Source organism: Rhinatrema bivittatum, chromosome 5 (genome assembly GCF_901001135.1).
Source record: "Rhinatrema bivittatum chromosome 5, aRhiBiv1.1, whole genome shotgun sequence".
Lineage (NCBI taxonomy): Eukaryota > Metazoa > Chordata > Amphibia > Gymnophiona > Rhinatrematidae > Rhinatrema > Rhinatrema bivittatum.
Window position 1 is genome coordinate 74,589,417 of NC_042619.1, and position 25,479 is coordinate 74,614,895.

The window sequence follows — 25,479 nt, forward strand, 5'->3', positions numbered from 1 at the left end:
GCAGTTTCAGGGCCTTCAGCCTCGGGGAACCCCCGAAATCTAAGATTTCCTAGCGTCTAGCAGATGGACTCAGGACCAATGGGTATAGTGTACTACTGATAGTTGGAGATGGATCAGATTTCATTCTGACGTCAGCCCCTAGTACATATACCCCTGCAGGAAGTGCAGCTCTTCAGTATTTTCCGTCTCCATAGCAGTTAGGGACTATCTGCACGCTCTCACAGCGTTAGAACAAAATCAACAGAGAAAACCCAAAATCAGAATAAAACCTACCTCTACAGACGAGCCCCGCTCTCCTGCGGTGATACCCTCGGGTCTCTCCCCCAGTTGAGAATTCCCAAGGTGATTTCCGTGGTCCCTCGGAAATAAGCCTTGGTCCGGCAGCCAATCCACGGCGGGGACCTAGCCCCCCGATCTCGGGCGCGGCTGAGAGGCAGCGGGTGCATCCTCGAGCACGGCAGTGAAGGTATTTGCCCTCTCCCCCCGCAGCCGGAGACCGCCCGGAACGAAACCGGGAAGCGCCGAAGACAAGGTAAGGTAGAAATCTTCTTCATAGACTCCGGTCTCCGAGGTCGAGGAGTCGCACAGGTCGCCGGCCGGGACCAGTGACGCCAGGTTGATCCGCCCTAACAGGGCCAGGCCCCGGCTAGATCCAAGGGTCCTCCCACGTGGAGACCCTCCAAGGTAGTCCCCATATTGCCCGCGTGGTCGCCGTCGCTATCTTGGCCCTATTCGCCGCCCTGTCTGCCGTCTTGATCCAGGCGCACAAGGCTAGCTAGGTGCACAAAATACAAGTGCGCATAAAGTTACACGCACAAGTGCCGTGCGCATAAGTTATACGCGCATTGCGCGCCTACCGGGCTGGGCGCATACCTGCGCGCACAACCCGCACACATCTTAGGCGCACCGGAGCGCATAAGGATTTACGCGCCTATACCCATGGTACCACCGGAAACGGAGATCAAGGCTCAAGGCCTCTGCCCAGCATGCCACATTAGAGCCGCACAAAACGAAGAGGCCAACGCCCTGTGCGTTCAGTGCGAGGAGGTCCTGGGAGATCCAGTCCAGGGCCAGTCCCACTCAGGGCCGAGTACTAGCTCCTCAGTGAGTACCCCGGACCTAGCAAATTCCAGCGGGACACCCCCTCAAACGGCGACCCCCCAGGGACACGGCGCCCCTTAGCTTGGACCCAGCGTCTATCTCATGGGTGGAATTCTAGAGAAACTGGCTAACAAATGGGGCGAGTCCCCATTGCCACGCCTACCGGAGGACAGGATTAAGAAAAACCAGCGACCCTTCCCCCGGTCCTCCAGGGGCAGAGGTTCACAGCACTTCAACCCATACAGAAATAATTATCAAGCGCCCCGCCCTATGGGCAGAAACCAATCCTTTCGGAACAAGCACAACAAAAGGGGAACCAGTTTGGGTCCAGGCCCCATCCGCACCCCACAATGAGATTCAGCCAACCTGTCCAAGGGAAGAAGCCATAGGGAGCAGACTAGCCCTATTCTACCACAGATGGGTCGAGATAATTTCGGACAAGTGGGTCCTAACCATCATTCGAGAGGGGTACTCCCTGGATTTCCTACGAACACCTCCGGACAAGTTCATGGAATCCCCCTGCCACGACCTCTCCAAAAGGGTGGCAGTGGAAGCTACACTGACCAGACTACTGGCCCTCGAGGCCATAACCCCAGTACCTCCACAAGAAATAAATACTGGGCATTATTCCATCTATTTTGTCGTCCCCAAGAAAGAGGAGACATTCAGGCCCATCCTGGACCTCAAGTCGGTCAACCGCCACCTGAGGATTCCCCGCTTCCACATGGAAACCCTACGCTCTGTAATAAGGGCGATACAAACGGGAGAGTTTCTCACATCCCTGGATCTTTCGGAAGCCTATCTACACATCCCAACCCATCAGAAACATCAGCGCTTCCTACACTTCAAAATCCTGGACCGTCACTACCAGTTCCGGGCACTACCCTTCGGGTTAGCCACAGCACCCTGGACATTCACAAAGATCATAGTGGTGGTGGCGGCAACACTGAGGAAGGAAGGAAGGAATCCTTGTACACCCTTGCCTAGACGATTGGCTAATCAGGGCGAAATCCCCAGAGGAAAGTCTCCGAGCAACCAACAGAGTCAAAACTCTACTGGAGAGCCCCGGATGGGTGGTCAACACAAGCAAAAATTGTCTACAACCCTCACAGTCTCTGGAATACCTAGGAGTCCGATTCGACACCAAAGAAGACAAGGTCAGCCTGACTCCCACAAGGAGATCAAAACTGAGGAATCGGTTACAAAATCTGCTGAGCAAACCTTGCCCCACAGCATGGGATTACCTACAAGTACTCGGTCTGATGGCATCCACACTGGAAGTAGTGCCATGGGCACGAGCTCAAATGAGACCCCTACAGCGCTCACTTCTATCGCGATGGAATCCACTGTCTCAGAACTACGCCGTACGTCTACCACCCCCAGGCAGAGTTCGGACCCAGCTACGATGGTGGCTGCAGGTCAGCCACTTGAGCCAGGGAACAAGACTATCTTCACCAACCTGGACCCTGCTCATCACAGACGCCAGCCTACGAGGATGGGGAGCACACTGCGAGGAGCTAACCTCCCAAGGACAGTGGAACGCAGAAGAGTCTGGATGGAACATCAACCGCCTAGAAGCGCGGGCGGTCAGACTAGCCTGCCTACGGTTCGTTCACAGACTCCGAGACAAAGCGGCCAGAGTAATGTCTGACAATGCCACAACAGTGGCCTACATCAACCGTCAGGGGGAAACCAGAAGCCAACAGGTGTCTCTGGAAATAGACCACCTAATGTCGTGGGCGGTAGTAAATCTCCAGGAGATCTCGGCTGTCCACATCGCCGGGAAATACAACATCACGGCGGACTACCTCAGCAGAGAAAGTCTAGACCCAGGAGAATGGAAGCTGTCGTCCGCAGCGTTCCAAATGATAGTGAACCGGTGGGGGACACCAGACATGGACCTTCTGGCAAACCGGTCCAACGCCCAAGTACCCAGGTACTTCTGCCGCAGGCGGGAACCTCAGTCCCTGGGGATCGATGCCTTGGTACAGACCTGGCCACAGGGGACTCTATTATACGCCTTCCCGCCATGGCCCCTATTGGGCGCAATCATTCACAAGATTCAGCTACATAGGGGACTAGTACTTCTGGTTGCCCCAGACTGGCCAAGAAGACCGTGGTGCGCAGACATGAGAAGACTACTGGCAGGGACCCCCCTGCCGCTGCCTCCACACGCAGACCTGCTTCAGCAAGGGCCGATCCTCCATGAGGATCCAGCTCGATTGTCTCTTACGGCCTGGCCCTTGAAAGGGCTCGTCTGAGACAGTGCGGATACTCGATGGCTGTAATCGACACCCTTCTCCGAGCACACAAGTTCTCCACATCTTTAATGTACATAAGGATTTGGAGAGTATTCGAAGCCTGGTGCGAAGACCACGACATCATACCACGCTCAGTCAAAGTTCCCATGATCTTGGAATTCCTGCAGAACGGGCTACAGAAGGGTCTTCCTCAACTCCATCAAGGTACAGGTGGCCGCATTGTCATGCTACGGCACCAAGAGCGAGGGCGACAGCATAGCCTCTCACTCGGATGTTTCGCACTTCCTGAAAGGAGTCAAAAGCCTCCGCCCACCCCTAAAGTGGCCGGTACCTCTTTGGAATCTCAACCTGGTCCTGGAGTTTCTAGCAGGAGCCACATTCCAGCCCCTTCGAGGACTGTCTCTTCGACTATTAACTTTAAAGACAGCATTCCTGCTGGCAGTTTGTTCAGCCCGCCGCATTTCAGAACTACAGGCACTGTCCTGCCATGAGCCGTTCCTCAGGCTCACCCCGGGAACCATCCAGCTACGCACGGTCCCTTCGTTCCTTCCCAAAGTGGTATCGCACTTCCATCTTAACCAAACCATCTCGCTACCATCGCCAGATGAGTTTAAGAATTCGGAAGAAGCTTGTAGTCTACGCCACCTCAACATTGGCAGACTCCTATCCAGATACCTTGAAATGTCTGAACCCGTACGAAAAAAAGACCACCTATTCGTCCTTCACAGCGGGAAGAGACGAGGGGAAGCGGCCTCGCGGGCAACCATAGCCCGCTGGATCAAGGAAGTCATCAAGGCAGCCTACGTAGATGCAGGCAAGCCACCACCTCTACAGGTTAAGGCCCATTCTACTAGAGCCCAAGCAGTGTCCTGGGCAGAAACCAGAATGTTGTCACCCGCCGAGATTTGCAGAGCGGCGACATGGTCCTCCATCCACACCTTCTCCAGGTTCTACTGCCTGGATGTTCAGGCTTGGGAGGACACGGAGTTTGCAAGGGCAGTACTAAGTGACCTCTCACTCCCGAACTGGGTGGGAGGTCACGGGCAGCCTCCCAACCGGTTCGGGAGTAGCTTTTATACATCCCATTGGTCCTGAGTCCATCTGCTACACGCTAGGAAATGGAGAAATTACTTACCTGATAATTTCATTTTCCTTAGTGTAGACAGATGGACTCAGCATCCCACCCTTGGCTGTCGTTACTTATGGAATTTCGAATGATACAAGGGTAAGCCATGCTTTCCTTCACTTTGGACACCCATCCTACCAGGTGTCGTCGCTTTCTGGTTGAGGGCACTGGCGGTCTCCAGCTATAGCCAATTCAACCAGATCAAGTTATAAAGTTTAACCAGGTTATGAAGTTATTCAAGTTAATCAAATTTGTCAGTCACACATATATCCACAATGCTTTTCGAGGAGAATACTGAAGAACTGCACTTCCTGCAGGGGTATATGTACTAGGGGCTGACGTCAGATTGAAATCTGATCCGTCTCCAACTGCTGTCAGGAGTACACTATACCCATTGGTCTTGAGTCCATCTGTCTACACTAAGGAAAACGAAATTATCCGGTAAGTAATTTCTCCATTACTCCTGCGCACGAGATTTTCTAAGTCAACAATTTTAGTGATCAGCTGGGAAGCTTCCAAATGCAGGGCCTCATGAGTGCTCGTGGTGTTGTTAATTTGCTCTGCCTGACCATCTAGGTGCCCGCCCAGCTCATCCACGCGGTTCCCCATGCATGTGAGCTCCTCCCTCATTTCCTCTATGTGAGTGAGGAGCTCTTGCTGATACGTTTTAATGTCGGTACGCAAACCGGCAAACCATTCACGGAATTCCGCTCGGTTTGGGTGGTCAGAGTCCGGCGAGGTCGGGGCTCGGCTGGAAATCATCGGGACTGGGAGCCGCGAATCTGTGCCATTTTGGGCCTCCTCCTCCCCCACAGCAATGCCATCCAGTGCCCGTTTACCTTCTCTGGTGAAAGAGAACCTGTGAAAGTCAATATCTTTTTTTCTTTGATGCCGTGCTGGGGTTCTATCCGCAACGCTTTGGTGGAGTTTTGTTGCTGTTGCAGGGTAGATGCGTGCTGATTAGCTGGGAGCTAAGTGAGCTCAGGGATTAAGCTGCCATCACTGCTCATGACGTCACGGTCCCCCTTTCAACCCCTTTTTTACATTGCCTCCATATCCATCCCAAAGGTTTCCAGAATCTATTATAAAATACTGGCCTCTACCACCTCTACTCATAGGCAATTTCAGTTTTGGTTGTTTTCCTCTCATTCTTAAAACCCCATTTCCTAGCGTCCTGACAGATTAATTCAGGACAAGTAGGTTATGCACCTCTACCAGCAGATGGAGACTGAGCAAAACTGACATCAGAGTATATATACTCCAGCAGTGAAATCAGCCTGCCAGTATTCTCCGTCTCCAGCATATGGTGGGCATGCATCTCCCTACTGGGGATTGCTTCATATATTAGAAAGAGAAATAAAAGGATATGTAATTTGTCCCACTGTCCTGTGGTGATACCAAATGGTCCCTTCCCCAGTTTATTTTATTTTATTTATTTTATTTAGTGATTTTTATATACCGCGGCACGTTAATAACATCACCTCGGTTTACAATAAACAATAATTAGCAACAAGCTTTACAGACAATATTAAATAATGTGAACATATCATATATCATAACACATCATATATAAATTAAACACAAGTTGAGAACAAAGTTTAGAGTTCCTGAAGTGATTTCTGTGGTCCCTCAGAAGACTGCCTTGGTCCAGCAGCTGGTTTCTCAGCCGGTATGGATTTAGCTGTTAAAAACAGCTGAAAGGCTGCAGATGCAGGAAGCAGAGCGCGGCAGTAACAGTGTATGCCCTTCCTCCCGCTGCTGGAGACTGTCTCTATACTCAGTCGGGAAAGGCTGAGCTCAGATAAGGTTTAAAAAAAAAAAAAAAGACACACACACACAGAGTAGAAGGGTTTGTTGTTAGGCCTTCCCCCTTCCTCCGGTCTCTGTGCTCAGTGCGCCATTCCGACATTCATTCCTGCTTCCGAGGAAGGTTAAGAGACTTGCGCAGCCTGACGGGTTGAGCAGCCCAGGTCCGTTAGGCCCCGCTATTAGGCCTTTTTTTGTTCATTGCGTGGTAGGCCACAGCAGCGTTTTCGCATGCTTTTTTCTGCACATTAGGCTGCCCTCTTAAGGACTGCCGGTGCGTGCAAGTGTGTCTGGTTGTGCGTCCAAGTTGTGTACCCAGTGTTTTGGTCACGCTGCCTGTGCACACAATCTGGGCTGCATTGGTTGTGCACTTAAGTTTGGAATAGCGGAAGTGTGCATAGTTTTGCAACACCCAGCCTTAGGATGCTTAACTTTTGTGCCCCTAAATTTTACAACGTGAATTCAGCTGAACACTCACCAGTTAAGTGTACTGACAGATTAACGGCACCTGTGGCTAAGAAACCTAAGCGCCTTTCCCTCTGTGCTGCCTGTCATATTTGGGCATCTCAGCCTGGTATGCCCTCTAACTTGTGCCAGCGCTGCTTAGAGGCTTAGGGAGAATTATGTTCCTTTGATTTTACTAAGCTTCGTTCTTCCCAGCCTGATGATGGCCTGGGTAAGGACATGTCAGGAGGGGCGCCTGACCTTGGAACTCACTTAACTGGGGGACAGTAGCTCAGTGGACACAGCACAGGTGTCTTCTGCCTTTTCTTCGGTAGAATTTTTTCAAGGATTGCAATCCTTTCTTTAGGCACGGTTCTCAGCCCCGTCCAATGCTGTCAGGTCAGAATAGCAGGCGGTGACCTCTCACTCGCCCAGTACTACTGTTAAGCACCGAAGTACACCTAGATTGGCAGCAGGTCCTCCCGATAGGAATCTGGATGGCCCTTATCATGAGGCTGATCCTGACGCTCTGGAAGATGGAGAAATTCCTCTGGGACTGGAACCATATAGGACTTTGTTGCGCTTCTTTCATAGAGATATGAGCTACTGGCTCTGATTTTCCAGACGTTGAAGATGCTGGGAGTACCTAGGGCAGATATGTATGAGCCAAAGAAATATCCCGTTTTGTTTCTTGATGTAAAGCCTTTTGTTTTTTCCCTGTTATGGAGGCCATTCAAGAATTGATTGATCTTGAGTGGGATGCCCCGGAGGCCCATTTCAAAGGGGGTTGGGCCTTGGAAGGCCTGTACCCTCTGGGTCCAGTAGTGAAAGAGCATCTACATTTTTCGAAAGTGGATGCGCTTGTCTGTGCTATCTCTAAGCGGATGACTATTTCCATGGAGGGAGGAGTGGCCTTGATGGGTGTGCACAATAGGAGGATTGAGGCCATGCTTAAGCAAGCATTTGAAGCGGTGACAATGACCTTGCAGATAGCTTCTTTTTGTTCCCTGGTGGCTCATTCTTGTTTACTTCTCTCTCAAGAGGTCAGTGATTCTGGAGTGAATTCCAGGGCAGTTATGGAGCCAGCAGCCACCTTTTTAGCAGATGCGGGCTGCGATTTGCTCCGCTTCTCAGCCAGAGGGGTGGCTTTGCTAATAGCTGCCAGGTGTCGGTTATGGCTGAGAAATTGGTCGACCAACACGACCTCCAAAGCTAACTTTATGAAATTGCCTTTTAAAGGCTCGCTCTTGTTTGTGAGCAAGTTGGAGATACTGGCCAGTAAGTGGGGCGAATCTCCGGTTCCTTGGTTACTGGAGGATAAGAAGCAGACACCACGCTCCTTTGGCATGAGGAGTCGTACCAGGGGTTCCAAGCGTTTTCGACCCTACAGAGGAGTGACCTTTCAGAGGACTTGACCTTTCGGTAGGTCTCAGTCCTTTCTTCCTAGACAGCCCAGGCGGGGCGTGGGCTCAGGTTGTGGAATCTCCCGAGCTTCCCACTGAAGGTTTGCCGACCCACCCCCAGTAACAGGAGATAGGGGATCACCTCTCTCTCTTTATCAGAGGTGGGTGGAAATCACATCGGATCAGTGGGTCCTGGAGGTGATACGAGAAGGATATGATATCCCTTCTGCAGATCACATTTATCTTAGACAATTACGCCTTATTTTATGATTTGGTTTCTCAAAGAGACTATACAATTTTCTCAATGTTATTTTTCGAACCTGTTTTCCATGTTTTCCAAGTTCTATAACCTTGTTATATGTACCGCCTCTTGGCGTAATTTTTATGTTTCAATGTAAACCGATGTGATCTGTATTTTAATACAAGAACACCGGTATATAAAAATCTAAAAATAAATAAATAAATAAATGTGCTGGAGTTTTGTACTGTTCCTTGGGACATGTTCATGGTGTCTCCCTGCCACTCCCCACAGAAGAAGCAGGCTGTGGTCCCAGTGCCCACGTCTCAAGAAAATAGAGGTTGATATTCTATTTATTTTGCTGTGCCCAAGAAGGAGAGCTCCTTTTGTCCCATCTTGGACCTCAAATAGGTTGTCATTTGCAGGTGATTCATTTTCACATGGAAACATCGCTCTCAGTGATAATGGCCGTGCAGTCGGGGAAATATCTGACCTCCTTGGATCTGTCCGAGGCTTACCTCCATATTCCAATCCGATAGAAGCACCAATGTTTTCTGCATTTCACAGTGTTGGGGTGCCATTATCAGTTTCGGGCACTGCCTTTTGTTCTGGCCGCTGCTACCAGAACTTTTTCCATGGTTATGGTGTTGGTGGCGGCAAAGTTGAGAGATAACTGGCAGATTCAAGCCAAGTCTCTGGAAGACAGCTGCCTGGTGATCCGCAAAGTGATCTCCTTGTTGCAGTAGCTCAGTTGGGTGGTGAACCTAATCATGAGCAGTTTTCAGCCATCTCAGTCGTTAGAGTGGGTGTCCTGTCCAACATGAAGCAAGGCAAGGTTTCTCTGCTGGAAGCTTGTATTCAGACGTTGATGGTGCAGGTGTGTCTTTTGGAAAACACAATACACCTGACAATGTGGTCCTATCTACAGTTGGTTTGATGGCGGCAACCCTGGAAATGGTGCTGTGGGCAAGGGTGCATATGCATCCTCTTCAGTGCTCCCTGCTGTTTCATTGGAGCCCAGTCTCAGGACTATTCGATTCGGCTCCACCTGCTGATGGAGGTCTGCTCTCAACTACAGTAATGGTTACAAGTGGATCATCTATGAAAGGGAGTTTCGCTAAACTCGCCAGATTGATTAGTACTCACAATGGATGTGAGCCTCCAGGGTTGGGGAGCTCACTGTCAAGAACTAATAGCACAAGGGTGCTGGAGTGCAGAAGAGTCTCTCTGGAACATCTTTCGGCTGAAGCCCTGGCAGTCCAGTTGGCATGCTTGTAGTTCAGTGACAGGTTGCGGGGTTGAGCGATCCGGATAATGTCGGACAATGCAACGACAGTGGCTTATGTCAGTCGGCAGAGAAGAACCAAGAGCCAGCAAGTGTGGCAGGAGATAGACCAACTTATGGAATGGGCAGAAGTGCAAATACAGGAGATCTCAGCCTCGCTTATTGCAGGAAAAGACTATGTAAAAGCAGACTTACTCAACAGGGAGAGTCTGGACCCAGGAGAATGGGTATTGTCAGACAAGGCTTTTCAGCTTTCTAGACCTGCTGGCAACTTCTCGCATTGCGAAGGTTCCCCTATTCTTCAGTCACAGGAGAGATCCGAAGTCCTTTGGTATCGATGCTTTCGTGCAGGACTGGCCAGAGCACAAGCTGCTGTATGCCTTTCCCCCATGGCCCACGTTGGGCAGAATAGTTCAGAGGGTTGAGGGTCCCAGTGTGATGGTGTTTTTGGTGGCACCAGATTGACCCAGGAGACTTTGGTATGCGGATCTGTGATGGCTCCTGGTAGACTCCCCCTTCTGGTTTCTGGTGCATAGGAATCTGTTGCGGCAGGGACATGTTCTTCACAAAGATCCGACTTGGTTTTCTCTTATGGTTTGGCCCTTGAGAGGGCTCGCTTGCTGAAGTGTGGATATTCTACTGCGATGATTGCCACCTTGCTACAAGCAAGAAAGTTCTTCACTTCCTTAGCCTATGTGTGGGTTTGGCAGGTGTTTGAGACTTGGTGTGACGATCAAGGAGTGCTTTCTTGTTCAGTTAAGATTCCGCTCATTTTGGAATTTTTGCAGGATGGATTGAATAAAGGGTTGGCCCTTAATTCCTTGAAGGTACAGGTAGCGGCTCTTGGTTGTTTCAGGGTTCAGGTGACTGGTGAATTCTTATCGGCTCAACTGGATGTGGCCCGATTCTTGAAAGGAGTGAAACATCTTTGTCCTCTCTTGCAGTTACCGGTACCCTTGTGGAGTCTTAATCTGGTCTTGAATTTCTTGGCGGGCCCTATGTTTCTACCGATGCATAGCTGTTCCTTGCCGTTATTGACCTTGAAACAGTATTTCTTTTGGCGATTTGTTCTGTGTGTCGAATATCTGAGCTGCAGGTCTTGTCTTGCCCGGAGCCTGTCCTTAGAGACTCCAGAGGCTTTACAGCCGCATTCTGTTCCTTCCCTTTTTCCAAAAGTGGTCTCAGATTTTCACTTGAATCAGTCCATTTCCCTGCCATCTCTGGATAGGGAAGGAGATGTGGAGGAATATCGTCTTTTGCGATCCGTGGATGTCAAGAGAAATGTGAGGTTTCTAGAGGTTTCTAAACCTTTCGGTAAGATGGATCACCTGTTTATCCTTCGGTGGAGGTAAACAGGGCGAGCCAGCTTCACGGACTACAATAGCTCGCTGGATTAAGGAGATGGTCACATCTGGGTGTGTGGATGCTGAAAAGCCGTTATCTAGTCAGGTTAGGGCTCATTCCACTAGAGTTCAGACAGTGTCACGGGTGGAAGTTAGATTGTTGTCTCCCATCAACATTTGCCGAGCTACGACGTGGTCCTCCTTACACACCTTTTCCAGGTATTTTCGTCTGGATGTCCAGGCCCGAGAGGATGCAGCCTTTGCATGTGCGGTTTTGACAGGACCGCAGGAAGCCTCCTGCCTATTCGGGAGTAGCTTGGGTACATCCCACTGGTCCTGAATTCATCTGTGTGCTAGGAATTGAGAAATTACTACTTAGCTGATAATTTCTTTTTCCTTAGACCAGACAGATGAATTCAGCTTCCCGCCCTTGGCTGCCGAATGACTGTGTTATGGTCCTCCTGTGTGGCTACGTGTTCCAGGGTTACTGGTAAGTGTTATTTCAGTCCCTAAGCTAGTGTTAATGCATTCTTTATCTGAGCTCAATGTTTCCTGTTGGCTGAGTACTGAAATGGTTATCTGTTATTAATCAAGCTTTTGGCTAGTTTGTCTACAGTTGGCTTTTGAAGAGAAAACTGGCAGGCTGATGTCACTGCAGGAGTATATATACTGTGATGTCAATTTTGCTCCATCTCCATTTGTTGGTAGAGGTGCATAACCTACTGGTCCTAAATTCATCTGTCTGGTCTAAGGAAAATGTAATTCCACAGTCCACTTCAATAATTTCTTAAGTTTAGTAGTAATACACATAGCTACCAAAACTAGTAAAATCATTGTCCAAAACATTTGGGATTTTCATGCTCTTTGAAGTTTGGGTTTTAACCATGGCCACTTCGTGCAGGTTACACCAATCCCACCTTGGAAATCTATTAGTCATACCACATCTGATCGTAACCACTACTTTGTGTAGATTACCTTTTGACTATCCCCATTTGCCAATCAACCTAATAAATGAAGGTTGACCGACGTGCCACAAATGCGCAGTAGAGAGCAGCTCTACCGCGCACGCGAGCACGTCGGTCAGTGTGCCTCTTAAAAATGGCACTGCAGGAGCGGCAGCGGCACCGGCCCGAAGAGCTGGAGCGGCGGTGGCGGCCCGAATAGCAGGAGCAGCGGCGGCACCGGCCCGAAGAGCAGGAGCGGCAGGAGCGGCGGCGGCCCGAAGAGCAGGAGCGGCAGGAGCGGCAGCGGCATACCGAAGAGCAGGAGCGGCGGCCCGAAGAGTAGGAGTGGCAGGAGCGGCGGCCCGAAGAGCAGGAGCGGCAGGAGCGGCGGCGGCATACCGAAGAGCAGGAGCGGCAGCGGTGGCCCGAAGGGCAGGAGTGGCGGCAGCGGCATGCACGCAAGGGACGGACGGACGGAAGGAACACCCCGAAGATCTACTGAGGGGAGGAGAGAGGAGTGACTGAGGGGAGGAGGGAGGGGGGAGAGAGGAGTGACTGAGGGGAGGGGGGAGAGAGGAGTGACTGAGGGGAGGGGGGAAGGAGGAGTGACAGGGGAGGAGGGAGGAGTGACAGGGGAGGAGGGAGAGGGGAGAGAGGAGTGACTGAGGGGGAGGGGGGAGAGGAGTGACTGAGGGGGAGGGGGAGGAGGGAGGAGTGACTGGGGGGAGGAGAGGAGTGACAGGGAGGGGAGAGAGAGGAGTGACCTGAGGGGAAGAGAGAGTGACAGGGGAGGAGGGAGAGGAGGCGTTGACTGAGGGAGGAGGGAGAGGGGGAGGGAGGAGTGACCTGGGGAGGGGAGATAGGAGTGACTGAGGGAGGAGGGAGGGGGGAGAGAGAGGAGTGGCACTGAGGGGAGGAGGGAGAGGGGAGGGAGGAGTGACTGGGGGAGGGGAGGAGATGGAGATGGAGTGACTGAGGGGAGGAGGGAGGGGGGGTGAGAGAGAGGAGTGACTGAGGGGAGGAGGGAGGGGGGAGAGAGAGGAGTGACTGAGAGGAGAGAGTGGGGGGAGGTGAGAGGGAGAATGACGGGGAAGGAAATGAACCAAAAAAAATGTTAATGTAGCCCGTTTTAACGGGCTTAACGGCTTGTTCTAACATAATCAGAGAGTGGAGTCATTCTGACACGTCACTGTATGAAAGAGCTGACAGGAAGCAGAATCTCACAAAACGGAAATAAAGGAAAGGATTTCAATATGTTAAGTTTTTGCAAAATGTAGGTGTGGGTGTTTGACATTTTACTGACACAAAGGACTTGATTTGAGTAATCACACTCAACAACCTTCATTTGGCAATATGCCTACTTTGTTTCGATTATAACGGTTACGGTTAGAACTTTGGTCTTAACAGAGTATAATTAGCCATAAAATATTATTCGATGTACAGAATTTATAAATGAGGAACTTCATTATTTGTATAGTTACAAAGTGGGCATGATAATAATGCTTGCTTTCTTTTTTATATAAAATATCTGTTTTAGGCATTTAAGGAAGGAAGGGAAGTGCACTGTTCCTGTAAGAATGGCTCTCATGAACTGTATTAAAGCATTGCTTGAGGTGAGCTATATGCACAGTAAGTCAATAGGGCAGAATGCTATTGGGGATGTTGTATTGATTATCGTTATGTTCAAAGCAACATCTGTAAATCTGCCAAATAGATGATTTAAGCTTCTGTAGCCAGCATTTAATTTAAATTATATTCTCATATTCTCCACCATTAACACTAACACTCCAATTTCCTTTCAGGCTGATCCTCATGCAGCATGGGCTGTGCTAACCATAGATAATGAGAATGTGCCTGTGAGTGATGTCGTCCCACAATTTCTCACAGATAGCCACCATCAGGTGCGCATGCTTGCAGCTAAATCTGTGAACAGGTGAATATATAAATGTATTTATTTATCTTATGTAATTAGAAATAAGGCCTGTATATCAGGAAATTGTGTTCTAGTAGATTAAAGCATATTTTTACCTTTCTAAACTCCCTTCCCCTGTTTTTCCTTTAAAAAGTAAACTAGGACCTGTGAAGTACTTTTGCAGGCTGTTTGATTTGAAAATCTTTGATTTCCCTTCGTATCCCACTATGATTTTACCTGTTGCTGGCTAATTTGCTCATAGCTAGAAAGAGTATTTGTGAAATAATCAGCTCCAATACAGTAGGGCATGATTTTCCATGTTCATGCTTAGCCCTGTGCATGGGGCTTCTAACATAGAAACAAAAAGTCATAGAATAGGATGGCAGATCAGGATCATAAGGCCCATCTAGACTGATTATTTTCCTTCCAGTTGATCTGAAGCTTTTCCTTCATTTTTTTGCAATTAAGAATGTGTTCATCCCATGCTGCCTTGAATTAAGTTTCTTTTCTTGTCTCTGTAAGATTGTAATCATATTCACCAGTAGTCATGAAGCAAAATTTAGAATTTTGAAGATTTCTTAATACATACAGCTTCCTTTCTGTTACCTTGTAGGAATATAGAGGGCTTTAACTTGGGAGAGCCATGCTTGTATTTAGACTTAATGTAGAATGAAAGGTGCGCTTTCACAGAAGGAATTCTGTCTCTGTAAAGCAGCAGTACCTCCTACTCATGGAAAAATGTAAATTTGCCTTATATAGGAGGATAGCAATGATGGCTAATGGGAGAAAATATATATGATGCAACAAGTACTGTTCCCCCTCCTTTTTCCTTCTTTGTCTCCCCTACCCACCTGTTACTTAGTATTCTTATCCTCTCTTCCTCTTCCATTGCCACTTCCCTCCCTGAACTCAGCCATTTTTATTTTATATTTATTTAAAAAATATATTACTTGCTCTAGCCAAAAGTACTAGGCAAGGTACAAGAAAACTTTTGCATCTCTTGTCTCTTTATTTTTGATGGTATGATTACACCCTACAATACCTACACATGAGCCACCAGTGGAGGGATGGATGTTATCAGATTAAATTCCCATTTCCTAGCGTGTAGCAGATGGACTCAGGACCAATGGGTATAGTGTACTCCTGATAGCAGTTGGGAGATGGAGTCAGATTTCAATCTGACGTCAGCCTACATATACCCGTGCAGGAAGCTCTGCTCGTCAGTATTTCTCCATCTCCTTAGCAGTTTGGGACTCTACACATGTTTGTACAGAGTTAGAAAATCCAAACCAAAAGAAGAAAGAAAATCTTACCTCTACAAGATGAGCCCCGCTCTCCTGCAGTAATACCTAAGGGTCCCTCCCCCTGTCGAGAATTCCTGAGGTGATTTCCGAAATCCTTCAGAGGTAAGCCTCGGTCCGGTAGCCAGTTCCCGGCATGGACTTAGCCCCCTGAGTGGCTGAGAGGCAGCGGGTGCAATACCGAGAACGGCGGTGAAGGTGTTCCCCTCTCCCCCCGCAGCCGGAAACCACCCAGCACAAGACCGGGAATCGCCGAGGCAAGGTAAGGTAAAAAACTTTATTTAAGTCTCCGAGGCTCGGTGAGCTGCACAGATCGCCACTGGGGTCTGTTCCAGCGGGTTGAGCAGCCCCGTCCAGGCTAGGCCCCGATCCGGTGTGAGGGTCCTTCCATGTGGAGACCCTCCGGGCAGGGGGGGGGGGGAGGTAGCCATCTTGCCCGCGTGGTCGTCGGCGCCATTTCCCTGCCTTGGTCGCCATATTGTCCGCACACCTGAGCCGGGTGCACAAACTACTTGTGCGAACAGCGGCGCGCGCATCTGGGCCGTGCGCACAGCGGCGCGCGCACAATGGTTCCGGGCGCACAGCGGCGCGCACACAATGGTGCCGGGCGCACAGCAGCACGTTCAACGGTGCCGGGCGCACAAATAAACCTGTGCGCACAGCGGCGCTCGCATTGCCCTAAGCGCAGGCCTGCACGCACTTTTTCTGCACCTCGCACGCACAGCGTCGGCACACCCAGTACGCACAAATAAGCCTCCCGGCGCGCGCACATACGCACATAGACAAGTTTTGAACCACTCCACGAGCACAAATCATGGCACCGCCGGCCAAGAAAGCCAAGGGACAAGCCCTCTGCCCAGCCTGCCACCTGAGAGCTGCGCAACAAGAAGTGGCTTCTGCCCTGTGGGTACAGTGCGAAGAGGCTCTGGGAAAACCAAGGCAAGGCCCCCCTCAGCCAGTAGAGGAATCCGGCTTCACCAATGACAGTACACCGGACCTCTCTATCCCAGGCTCGGGCCCTTGGGGAATGCCGCTGGATTCAGTATAGACCCAAGGACCTTTTCCTGGGTGGAATTCTTCAAGTTGCTGCAAATCTTCGTCCAGGTGCAATCGGTGCCACCTGTAACACAGCCACAGTCTCCACTTGAAGAACAAAACCTTCCAGGCCCCTTGCAACCTCCCCGAGACATACCTCCGCCCCAAGACGTGTCTCTTCCGAGCAAAAGCCTTCCCTTGGGGACACAGACACCTCGGAGGAAGAGCCAGACTCCCTGGAGGAAGGGGAAATTCCTCCAGGAACGGAACCATACCGAACCATGATGCGTTTCTTCTCCAAAGACGAGTTATCAGATCTTGTGTCTCTGAGCCTGAAGACGCTGGCCAACCCAGGCACAAGCACCGCAGCGGAGCCAAAGACGAACCCTGTTTTGGTCAGGCTCAGTCAGGCCTCATGCCATTTCCCAATGCTGCAGGCCATCCAACAACTGAGTGACCTGGAATGGAATGCCCCGGAGGCCAGCTTCAAAGGAGGACGGGCCCTAGAAGCCCTATACACCCTGGAACCCTCAGCCAAAGAACTCCTGGGGTTCCCCAAAGTGGAGGCCATGGTCTGCGCTGTCTCAAAGCGCACTACCATTCCAGTAGGAGGAGGAGCTGCTCTCAAGGATGCCCAGGACAGACGTCAGGAATCCATCCTAAAATAGTCATTTGATGTCGCAGCTCTGTCCCTGCAGATCGCTGCCTGCTGCACTGTGGTGACACGTGCCTGCTTGTCGCAGTGCAGGGACACAACCACATCTGTCGAAACATTAGAACCGGCGATATCTTTCCTCACGGATGCGACCTCCGACCTGGTGCGCACCTCAGCCAGGGGCGTCTCATCCATAGTGGCAGCCAGAAGGCAACTCTGGCTTCGAAGTTGGTCAGCCGACGCGACTTCCAAGACGAAACTCACGAGAATGCCTTTTAAAGGAGCCCTCCTGTTCGGAAGCAAACTGGAGAAGTTAGCCGAAAATGGGGCAAATCCCCTGTACCTCGGTTACTGAAGGACAGGAACAAAAGAAACCAACGTCCCTCTCCCCGAAGATCCAAGGGCAGAGGATCCCAGCATTTTAGACCATACAAAAACAATTGCCAAGCACCTCGTCCCACAGGCAGGGGCCAGCCCTTTCAGAATAGACACAAGAGGGGAGCCGGCTCAGGTCCAGGCCCCAGCCGCACCCCACAATCAGAATCAACAGACCTATCCACAGGAAGAAGCCATAGGGAGCAGGCTTGCCCTATTCTACCAAAGATGGTTCGAGATAACGTTGGACAAGTGGGTCCTAACCATCATTCGAGAGGGATACTACCTGGACTTCCACAGTATCCCTCCAAAGTTGTGAAATCACCGTGCCACTCCCCCTCCAAGCGCACAGCAGTGGAAACCACACTGACAAAACTACTCGCCCTAAGGGTTGTAACACCGGTGCCCACACACCAACAAAATACTGGGCACTATTCTTTCTATTTTATCGTCCCCAAGAAAGAGGGAACATTCCGGCCCATCCTGGACCTCAAGTCCGTCAATTGCTACCTGAGGGTACCTCACTTCCGCATGGAAACCTTACGCTCAGTCACAAGAACAGTACAGCCAGGAGAATTTCTGACCTCTCTGGATCTGTCAGAAGCCTATCTCCACATCATGGTCCATCATGACTATCAGCGCTTTCTACGTTTCGCTATACTGGACCATCACTACCAGTTCCGGGCACTGCCCTTCAGACTAGCTACTGCCCCTCAGATGTTCACCAAAATCATGGTCGTAGTGGCGGTGACACTGAGGAAAGAAGGGATCCTCGTACATCAATATCTGGATGATTGCCTGATCAGGGCAAAATCTCCAGAGAAGAGTCACCAGGCAACCACCAGAGTCAAGAATCTACTGCAGAATCTCGGGTGGGTTGTCAACAGAACCAAGAGCTGCCTGCAGCCCTCCCAATCACTAGAATACCTGGGAGTCCGGTTCGATACCAAACAAGACAAGGTCGTTCTTCCCCCTACAAGGAGAAGAAAACTGATGGACCTGTTTTCGTCCAAGGTATGGGACTACCTCCAAGTCCTCAGCCTCATAACATCAACACTAGAAGTCGTCCCATGGGCAAGGGCCCACATGCGACCACTACAACGTTCCCTACTGTCGCGATGGAACCCGATGCCCCGGAATGACTCAGTTCGCCTCCAGCTACCGGCAGAGGTGCGGACCCAGCTCCAATGGTGGCTACAAGCAGAACATCTGAGCAAGGGAGTAAGGCTATTCCCACCGACCTGGGTTTTGCTCACCACTGATGAGAGCCTACGGGGGTGGGGAGCCCACTGCCAGGAACTGACGGCCCAGGGGCAATGGGACAAGGAAGAGTCGGGATGGAACATCAACCAACTGGAAGCCCGGGCAGTCAGACTAGCCTGCCTTCGATTCAGTCACAGACTCCGGGGCGAATCTGTCAGTCATTACAGACAACGCCACAACAGTTGCCTACATCAACCGCCAGGGAGGAATCAAAAGCCAACAGGTGTCCCTGGAAATAGACCCCCTAATGGCGTGGGCTGAAGCAAACCTACAAGGGATCTCAGCCACCCACATAGCAGGAAAAGACAACGTCACTGCGGATTACCTCAGCAGAGAGATAATCACAAGATCTGCATATGGTGTTTGCGGCTAGGACATGATATATTTGTATATGACATCTGCCAAAAACATCCAGCAATTGTGAATTCAGGACATTGCCACCAAAGAAAAGTCCAGTCCATTTCCTTTGGCAATGAAGGACCCAGGAGCTGTGCTAGCTGCTTGAGATGCTTCAGCACGAAGAGAACCTCAATATGTCTTGGCATCTAAGCTTAAAACAGGACCAGGACCAATAGTAGAGTATAGTTCCCCCACTCGCCGCTTGGCACTGGAAAATAATTCTTTGGGGCTGCTTCAGGTCCAGGGCATCACTGCACCAAACAATGAGATTGGTGCAGGTATCTGAAAGCACTGAGGGAAGGACTATCAAAGATATATTTAAGTGACTATATCCGGAGGACAGCTGACTTATTAGAATTCTTGGAAGGTATGAATAAGCATGTGAAATAATGTGAGCTGATGGACAGTGTATTTGTATTTTCTAAAGACATTTTACAGTCCATGTCATGTAACACCTCAGTGCTACCCTTAATACCCACTCAAGGTTAACCCTGGGAACACTTAAAGGGTCCTTCACAGCACTGATCAAGCCTGTGCACATGTTCCTACACTGGCAACCTTCCACACACTGGCTGGGTTCCCGCTTGCTTCTAAGCAAGTACCTCACCCACAAGCTTTTTCATAATGGTTTCTATGTGCACTGAGAACCCACACAACCTTGAAGTTACACGGTTCCTAGAAATGCACCCACAAACCAAATCCGAAATTACTGGGATCATTAATCAGTTCAGGGCAGACAGAGCTAAAAAACTAAAAAGTTTATTAACAAAAACCAGGAACAAGCAACCCGATTTAATTTGCACACAGTAACAGGTAAAATAAGAATTTATATAGTAAATTCTAACTAGACAAATTTCACTATATTTATCAGTGTCTGGGGAGGTCAGGAAAAGACTGTCCAAACAAGTTGGAACAGGGCCTTGGGATATATATGTATGGTCTTTCTGTACTCCCAACCAAGACTACAGAATTGGTTGAAACTTTAGGACTAGCTCTTTGAGAACAGTATCTGATAGGCCAATCAGGGCACACAGTATTTGCAATAGCTCTCTGACCAATAATAACTTTCTGACCAATATTAACTTTCTGACAAACAGGTTGATGTAATAAAGTGGTGCAGAAAACGGGTGCTCAGTGTTGAGCACCTGCTTCCCTAATGCATGCCCAGGCACCTCTCCTGGGCATGCAATAGAATATTTAAATGAGGAGTCGCGCTGCCAAGGAGGCACTAGGGACAAATGTGCGCCCCTAGCACCGCCTCAGCAGTCAGTATCTAGGAGAGGTCGGCTGTCAGCAGGTTAGGAAAATGAATGCTCATTAATTGAGCTTCTCTTTTCCTAACCTGACTGCTGGCACACTTTTTTATATATGTGGAATAAGGGGTTGTGGATGTGCATCCAAAACCTGCATCCAACCATGGGTTAAACAGTCACTTGACACACTCTATTGGATCGGCCTGTAAGGGCAGTGCAGTAGTACTAAATGATTAGTTTTCCCAATGGAGAAAGGAAAATAGTGGAGTACCCCAGGGATCTCTATTGGGACCAGTGTTAACTTATTCATTAACAATCTAGAAAAAGCAGCAACAAGTAAAGTGATCAAATTTGCAGATGAAACAAAATTATTAAGTAGTTAAAACACAAGCAAATTGTGAGGAACTGCAGGAAGATCTTGCAAGACTGGGGAACAAATATCTAAATGGCAAATGAAATTTAATTCAGACAAGTGCAAAATGATGCACTGTTCAGAAAGGAATGGAGAATAAAACTGTGAATATTTCAGTGCCTCTGTATAGATCTACGGTGCAATTGCACCTTAAGTATTATGTGCATTTCTAATTGTCCCATCTCAAAAAAGATAAAATGGAACTGAAAAGGTGCAGAAAAGAGCATTAAGAATGATGAAAGGGGTGGACTTGACTCCCTGAGGAAGAAAAGCTAAAAGGGTTAGGATCTTTCAACTTGGAGAAGAGGCAATTGAGAGGGCATATAATTGAAGTGTATAAAATCTTGAGTGTTATGGAATAAGTTAATAGAGAATGATTATTTACTCCCTTAAATAGTACTAGGATGAGGGGACAAAACATTGAAATCCTTGGTTCAGTCTGTGGTGGAGGTTAAAAAAACAAATAGAATGGTAGGAATTATTCAGAAAGGAATGGAAAATAAAACTATGACTATCATAATGTTTCTATATAGATCTATAATATGACCACAGTTTTGTTCACCCCCATCTCGAGAGAGAGCAGAACTAGAAAAGGTACAGAGAAGGGCAACAAAAATGGTAAAGAGGCATAGAACAGCTCTCATAAAGAAAAGCTAAACAGGTTAGAGCTCTTCAGCTTGGAGAAAAGATGACAGATGAGAGGGGGGTTTCTAAAATCATGAGAAAGTGGAACAGGTAAATAGGGAGCAGTTATTTACTCTTTTAAATAATATTAATGTAGACAGCCCCTGTCTTGTGCTGTGAACACCCTTCAGGGGTGCCACGATCCCAGATCTGAGTTTGGATGGGGAGAGGGGGGGGGGGGGAATCACCAAAATAAGAGTAAAGGATGCCAAAAGTGGTGTTCAAATAGTCTTTACTGCAACTTATAAAAAAATTAAAAAAAAAAAAAAGCATCCTGTCCAGTATCACAAAAATCGAGCTGAGCATCAAAACAATGATCACTATGAAAAATTGTTTCCTTGTCCATGTTCCTTGCACCATTATCCATAGCCAAAAATGATAGACCATGGGTCAACTCCTAACTTGTAATCAAAAACATTGTTATGCTTCTCTTCACTTCTTTCAGCTTCTCTTCACCCCAGCCTTTCTTCTTCAGCCTTGCTTTCCTGGTCGCTTGGGTAAAAAGACACTTGATCCAGCCCTTTGGGATACAGGTGTGGGGTCCATCCTGACCCTTCCCTCTGGACTGATCAGTCTTTCCAAAAATCTTCCTATCTGAGTCCTGGAGAAAAGGAAGGTTTTTGTGGGATTAGGAGACCCTTATTCCTGTTGCTTTCCTGTCGCTTCAGAAAGGGGCGATATGATTGAGTTTTCCAAGGGTGACTTTTATGGGTCGTCCCTTGGAAAATCCATCATTGGTTGCTGGGTTTTTCACTCCTACAAAGGGTGGCTCTCATTCTCCATTTTCCAAAAAAGGGTTTTCAATACCTCTGATTGGGAGTTGCTCTCTGTTCTCCGCGGGATCTGAGAGCAAGTCTGGCATTAGTACTCTTTCCTAGGTCATCCTAAGGTGCAGCAGGTCTATTTCATGAGGGAGTTATTACAGATTTGGTCTTCACCGTTCTACCTGGGTTTCCCATTCTGGGCAGCTCCCTGGCGAAGATTAGAGTTTCTCTTGCGCAGGAGTCACCCTATTGATACCTGATGAACACAATGTGTGGTTCTTGCTGATGATCGCTCTTGCCAGCCATTCTTGCATGAGGGACCCCACCTCAGTGAGGTGGATTCCAGTCCATTTGCATTTCATTTGGCAGGTATGCCTTTCAGTCTCTCGCCATATCCATGGTTGCATGAATTAGGGGATAAAGGACACTGCAACTTTTGTTGCGGTGGCTTGTGAGCTATATTTTCCCCTTTTAGGAATAACCCTGTCTGCGGACAGGGAGATCCTGGTTCATGTAACCGTTGTTCCACTTATTGGACCACATGATTCATGTTCTGTTTCAATGTAAACCGATGTGATCTTTATTTCATATAGGAACACCGGTATATAAAAATCTAAAAATAAATAAATAAATGATTCCCTGGGGAAAGTACATAATCATGGCCTTGGGCTAGGTTGTTGGGCAGTCTGTTCAGAGATCAAATTGACTCTATCCTGGTACCCTTCGGGTTGGCAGGTCGGTAAAGAAAATCTGTATTTATAGGGATTTGCATTTATGGCAGCTCTGCTTTCTATCACTTGGTAGAGAGTTTTGTATTTCTATCCTGGGCGGTTCGTTCTCAGTTTCAGCTGTTCTTATCATGCTGAGAGCTCTACCTCGGGGATGGGGGTAGGGGGTATCTTCCTACTGGGATCAGCAATGAATTGGTTGGGTTTGATAATTACAGCCTAGTGGCTTTTTCTTATCCATGCAGTCCCAGGGTCTGCTTCCTTGTGTTCTTTGCTCCTTTCGAATTCCAGTCGGAATGTTGGGGGGGGGGGGGGCAGAGAAAAGCTAGGGTATTCATAGTATATCTTAGTGTATATCTGCAGAGATTGGTACACCACCTTTTCCCTGTTTTTCACCACTTTTTGGCCAGTACTGCCTTTAGCTTTTCATACTTTACTGGATTAACCAAAGTGCCTCCCTGCTCCCCTGAGCTCTCCTTTGGACAGGATGGATAGGCTTACCCTTGACAGGGTGGAGCATGGGTGATCTTCACACCTAGCTTAACTCCCTACTTGGGGGGAGGAGGGGTTTGGGCTAGCGATCCTGTGTCAGGGATTGTCTTTCATCCCCTGACACTCTTGACATCTATCCTGGTTGATTAGATCTGTCTGGTACTTTGACAGGTAAGGTTTGCCACAAAGCTGGCCGCTGTTGCCACTTCTTCCTTCAAGTGTTGCTTGGGTTTTTCTGCCATTATGCCTATCAGCCAATTATTGGGCGCACTTCTGCAAATGAATTCTGTTCTTCAGATGCAGTTGGCCAGCAGTTTCTTTCGGAGGGCTGTCTGTCCCCAGTTGGATTTTTTGGTGGTCTTGTGACACTGGAGGAAACTGTGCAGTCTTCATCCAAGAGTTCTCTCTTGGTTGATTTTCTAGGCCTTTTCCTGTATCCTTGAGGATTTAAACCTATTTTGCTTGTCAGGGTTTGCTGATCTGAAACCCTGACTGTAATATTTCCATGAGGCAAAGTATGCTTCTCTCTGGACTTCATATCACGACCCTGCCTTAGATGCCTCTGCTGTGCATCGGGGTTTTGTCTTTCTGTCTGTTCTTTGGTTTTCTTTTGTAGAACCCAAATCTTTTTCCATCTTTCTCCCAAATAGGAGAAAGGTGGTGCTTTCAGCTCTGTGGGGTTTCCCATTTTGTCCTGTTGTCAGCAGTCTGTAGTTAGGGATTCATTTGTGTGAGGACTGCCATCCTGCTTGTCCTTGAAGAAAGCAGAGTTACTTACCAGGTGTTTGAGGACAGCAAGATGCCGCCTCCCCTGAGAGTTCGTTTCTTCATGTATTAGTTATATCATGGTCTGAGGGACTCTGACAAGGGGATATGGTGATAACTACAAGTTGCACATGCTCAGTAGGGCATGTTTGAAAAGTGTAGAATCTGAGATCAAAGTTCCGTGCCAGGCTCCATTCGATGATGTCACCCATGTGTGAGGACTGGCATCCTGTTGTCCTCAGAGAACACCTGTTACAAGAAAGCAACTCTGCTGTATTGAGAGAAAGCATATTACACTAGATATCAGCCTTGTATTAGTCGTTTTAACTTTTTCTAATCATATATTCACAATCCATTGTTTTGACAAAAAATGCTTTCTGCAACCATATTTCATGAACAGAACAAAAATGGACGACAAAACAACTGTAACATTAAGCGCCTCAGTATTTAAGCATGACAAAAAATTGTGACTTTAGACATCTAGCGTTTCAAAAGAAACAGAAAATAGATAACTTAACTGGCTAAAGTTAGTCTGATACGTTATCAGGGATTTCCATATCTTCCTGCTACACCAGTTCAGGCAATTCATGTGGACTGTTTACTCCTACCAGCAGATGGAGGCAGAGAACACTGTTTAGCCAATGTGACATCATGGCCACTACTTAGGAGTAGTGCAGCTCAGGAAAGTTTCAGTATTTTCTGCCTCCAGCGAATGGTAGAACCTGGTGATGCAGCAACTCAGCGGTGGATTTAGAGTCCATCTGAAGAAGTATCACATCCTCAAAAGTTCATGTTTCAATAAATTGGTTAGTCTATAAGGTGTCATTTTTTAAACATTTTCATATATATCACAGTTACCTTACAAGCAGTCGAGCTTATATAAGGATGGTGAAACCATCTCAACAAATCAAATATAAAATACTAAAGGGAACAAACTCTCAACAGTGAATGATAGAATTAAAGAAAGTCCACACAAGTGATTAATTTAAAATATTAAAATCAAAATGCACAGTCCACAGCAGTCCAATAGTAATAGTTTGTTGTCATAAATGGATTTAAATGTTAGCATGAGTTGCGGAGATTACATTGGGTATCTGCTTTTTGGTTATCCAATTTTGCTTGTCTAGCCAATTGGCTTGTGGTGTGTGTGTTGAAATAAAATATTTTAATAATGTACTACCTTTTTCGGTTAGTAAAATATATGAGCACTAAGATGCATTATAATTCCAGGGAGATGAGTAAAATGTTTCTAAATCATGGGTTGTTAGATTAAGCTGATTATTTACACTATTTTTTTAAGGTTATTTCAGGATGTTAGGACACAAGATTCTTCTGGGTTTGTCCAAGCACTTCCTTTGAAGCTGCAACAGAAGGCATTCGAAAATGTCTACATGAAAGTTCAAGAAGGAATGAAATATTTGGTAAGAGAATTGTTGCCATTTTGTCACTTGGACAGTATTGTCTAATCTGGGTCCAATTTCCTAGAAGGA

General features: G+C 48.2%; 1 protein-coding gene across 1 annotated transcript in view; it reads left to right on the plus strand.

Annotated features, from left to right (window-relative positions):
- ATM (ATM serine/threonine kinase) overlaps positions 1-25,479 on the plus strand; it is a 586,955-nt gene that overhangs the window by 206,303 nt on the left and 355,173 nt on the right. Inside the window, exons 21-23 of the mRNA XM_029602465.1 lie at positions 13,489-13,564; positions 13,754-13,884; positions 25,290-25,410. Coding sequence (XP_029458325.1) covers positions 13,489-13,564; positions 13,754-13,884; positions 25,290-25,410 — 328 coding nt within the window. The remainder of the gene's footprint in view (positions 1-13,488; positions 13,565-13,753; positions 13,885-25,289; positions 25,411-25,479) is intronic.